Below are 3,852 nucleotides of genomic sequence, written 5' to 3'. Positions count from 1 at the left end.
GATTGTATGACTTTAATCCTTGCTGTGTATTTGCTTGTCTGATGGTTTTCACAGCTGTCACAGAGCACAAACATGGTGCTGAATTTTAAGACTTAAAACTCATCCACAGCATTATTAAGTAATTGAATTGCTGTTGATTTTGTGATGAAGTTCTGGAAATTGGCATGCAGACGTTGAAGGTTGCATGTGAGCATTGATCTACTGTCTGCACCTCAAATGCTCCTGAGAACACTGAAGCAGTGGGATGAAAGATGTTAGTCCAGCCGTGTATTTAGTTCATGTTATTCTGACATTTCTCTTATTGTGTTAATTTAAGTTCATCTTTTTTAAATGCATGAAATATGTTCCACTGAAATTTGTGATGGATGAATATCAGAGACATGTAGCCTATGGAGCATACATGAACACAGGCTTTTGTTGTTTGTGCTGTTGGTTTTCAGAATTTTCACTCTGAACATTTTCACATCTCCTCCTGTTTTCATCTGAAATTAAACCATTTTGTTACTGTCCTTCTTTCCTTCCATCACTTCCCTCAGCTGTGCTGTTGTGCAGATATGATGTGCAACAGCAGCCTGAATCCTTTTTACTTTCAGCTCACTCTGTTTGCAGACTATGGGCCCCTCAGATATCTGTTCTTCAGTCTGTGTCTGTTGGTCTACATGACTATAATCTCTGCTAACATTGTCATTGTTGTCACAGTCTGCCTACACAAGTCTCTGCATCAGCCCATGTTCATTTTCATCTGCAGTCTGTCTTGTAACTCTCTGTACGGCTCAGCCGGCTTCTTCCCCAGGTTTCTGATGGACATTCTGTCTGACACTCACTTGATCTCACGTCCATTTTGTTTCATTCAGTTACATGTTATTTACAGCTATGCAGCATGTGAGCCAATGATTCTCGGCGTCATGGCCTATGACAGATTTGTGGCTATTTGCCAGCCCTTACACTATCACAGTAAAATGACCTTGAGGACGGTGACATATCTTGTTCTTTTTGTCGTGCTCTATCCTGCATTTGCTGTTGGCTTCTGTGTCTATCTTACTGTACGACTGCCTCTGTGTGGAGATAAAGTGCACAGGCTTTTCTGCTCCGTGGTTCAGCTCTCCTGTGTGGACACAACTATGAACCGTGTAGTAGGATCTGTGTTTACCATAATGACCTCTGTCATCCCCCTGTTCTTTATCCTGTTCACGTACCTGCGCATCCTGCTTGTTTGCAGGAGAAGCTCATCTGAGTTCAGAGGAAAGGCGTTACAAACCTGCCTGCCTCACATAGTCTCATTTATAAACTATTTTTTCTCTTTATTCTTTGAGCTTTTGCTGAGTCGTATTGGGATTAATGTGAACCCTGTTGTTGTTGCTGTATTATCTATGGAGCTTGTCATCATTCCCCCCATTAATGACCCTCTAATCTACGGCCTGAGTCTGCCTCAGATCAGAAATGTGATTTTCAGATTTCTTAAGATACACAAAACGATTCCTGCTGCATAATCCCAAACCCAACAGGCAGAGACTGATGTGAATGAAGCTTTAATTCTCTGTTGTTTCTGTAATGTGCCTCTAAAATATAGTAACTCCAATTTAATTTCTTCACATTTATTTCCGACAAATCCAAATATATGTCAAGCAAATAACTGCCACCCCTTTCATATTAAGTAGAATAAGTCGATTCAGTTTTATTTATAAAGCCCAATATCACAAATCACAATTTGTATCAGAGGGCTTTACAAAATAAGACATCCCTCTGTCTCACTGCAGATTAAAAAAAAAAAAAGCTCCTCAGGAAGAGCAACTGAGAGAGGGAGACTGAGATGCACAGTAATAACAACTATAACAATAAATATAAATAATAATGATATTGGTATATGATAGTATATGTTATGTGTATGCATTAATTAAAGCTGTCAAATTATTTTCTATTGTGATTAATCACTGAATTTCAATAGTTACTTATGATTAATCACATGTTTCAAATTCTGCCATTTTGTATTTCAGATTCAGTTTTAAAGTCCATATTAACAAGGTGAAGCAGTTCTTAACCCAGTGCCTTGATTGGGAATCAAATAAATGCAAATAAATGTACTTTCTGATCTTGACTATTTGATTGATTTATTTCAAATCAGTGCTGCACTGCAGTGGGGTCTCAAAACAACTCACTGTCCTGTAAAGTTTGACTGATTCAAAACACACATTAACAACATGGTTTAATAGAAACAGTATCACAAGTACACAAGTTGGCTGGTTCATTATAACTCACAAGATTCACAGACAAAACACTTGTCTTCTGCTGGAAACATTTTCCCCACAAACACAACATGCTATTAGCACAAACCTATGGCATTTTACATTGTATAAATTAGCCTAGTGCCCCCGTGTGTCTGGCAGACTTTTTCTTCACTCACATGAAGCCAGGATAAATCACACAGAGAACTTTAAATGCAGGTCTGCAGTCAGTTTACACAGGGATATGTCCCCTGCACTTTGGTCCTGCAGTTTTGGTCCTCTGCACTGTTTACCGTCCAAAAACAAGGTTGCACGCTAATAAACTGAGACACGTCAAGCACTGGGACCACACGGAAAAAGGCCGCTCAGACTGAAGCCCGTCTTCCTTTAGAGGGCATGATGAGAACCCCAAGAGCAAACAAGAGCACAATGAACTGAAAAATAACACCAGAAAACAAACTAGAAGGAGCACAATGAACTGAAAAATAATACCGTTATAGAAAACTACTTGAACTTCTAGAAAACGCAGGGAACTAAAGGGGGTGCTGTACTGGGACATAAGAGTTTTATTTTTATTTTAAAAGTTTATTTTTTTCATGCTTTGTTATATATTAACTGAAGGGGGTGCTGTACTAAGAAATACAAGATTGAGTTTTATTAAAACGTTTATTTTTGCATTCTTTGTTATATATTGACAGAAGGAATTTTACTGTTCACTTTACACATTTTGCTTTATTGCACAATCTTTATTGTTTCTATGCACAATTTCTCAATTAATTTAATGTCTTGTGACTGAACCTTTAATTACAGTAAAAGTAACTTTAAAAAGGTGTCTGTGAAATTTCTGTCTATGACAACTTTGTATTTAAAAAGCCTCTAGGCTGTAGTTTTATACATATTTTGAACTTCATATTGCTTTGAGGTGTAGGGCAGATATTCATTAATTCAAGCTTTATTTTAACTCGAAATTACACTGAGGGACACCCCTTATTTCCAGTATTGTCAAGCAATATCAGGGCACTGTTCAAGCAATAGGTGACAATTGACCTATGGCTAAGCCACGCCCAAACTATCAACATTCAGTGACCGGCGCTATGGCAGGTGTCACAGTACACGGCATTTCGCAGGAGGCAATTGATGATTTTTGGGGACATAACGATCAGATGTCATTGAGAAGTAACCAAAAGGGCCTAAACTACGCATTGGAGGGATATATTCATCATTTTATTGTTGGGAAGGTCGATGAAAAGCTTAAATTACAAGCCAAAATTTACAGGTCACAGTGTACGCTTGTGAACCGCATCTCGTTGCCGTCGCCATCAAAGACAACAAGTTAAAGTGCCACTAAAGTTAAGGTTTTTGGCTCAGAATATGAGAAAAGGATAACGGCCTTTTTACCATCTTTACCAAGAGTGTCTCTCTGTTAGTTTGGTGCTACAGTATTTACACTGAATCATTCAGCATAACGTTTGCCAACCTTTGTTATCTCTGCCATTACAGATAAGTTAATGAAGCTAAGCTCCAGAAGTTAACGTTAGCTTAACTAGAGCCCTTTGGACAACAGCTAACAATGATGTACGATCACCAAAGTACAAAACTAGACCAAAATAGGCTAATGAACTCCCAGCAA

The 3,852-nt window shown here is 38.3% G+C and overlaps 1 protein-coding gene across 1 annotated transcript; it reads left to right on the top strand.

Annotated features, from left to right (window-relative positions):
- Positions 1 to 554: 554 nt before the first annotated feature.
- On the top strand, positions 555 to 1,490 carry LOC117248171 (olfactory receptor 4B13-like). The gene has a single exon (XM_033612948.2). It carries the CDS (start codon positions 555 to 557, stop codon positions 1,488 to 1,490), a length of 936 nt encoding a protein of 311 aa, XP_033468839.1.
- The last annotated feature ends 2,362 nt before the right edge of the window (positions 1,491 to 3,852 follow it).

Source organism: Epinephelus lanceolatus, chromosome 14, assembly GCF_041903045.1.
Source record: "Epinephelus lanceolatus isolate andai-2023 chromosome 14, ASM4190304v1, whole genome shotgun sequence".
Classification (NCBI taxonomy): domain Eukaryota; kingdom Metazoa; phylum Chordata; class Actinopteri; order Perciformes; family Serranidae; genus Epinephelus; species Epinephelus lanceolatus.
Note: the sequence above shows the minus strand (reverse complement) of the source record. Positions and strands in the feature narration are given on the sequence as shown.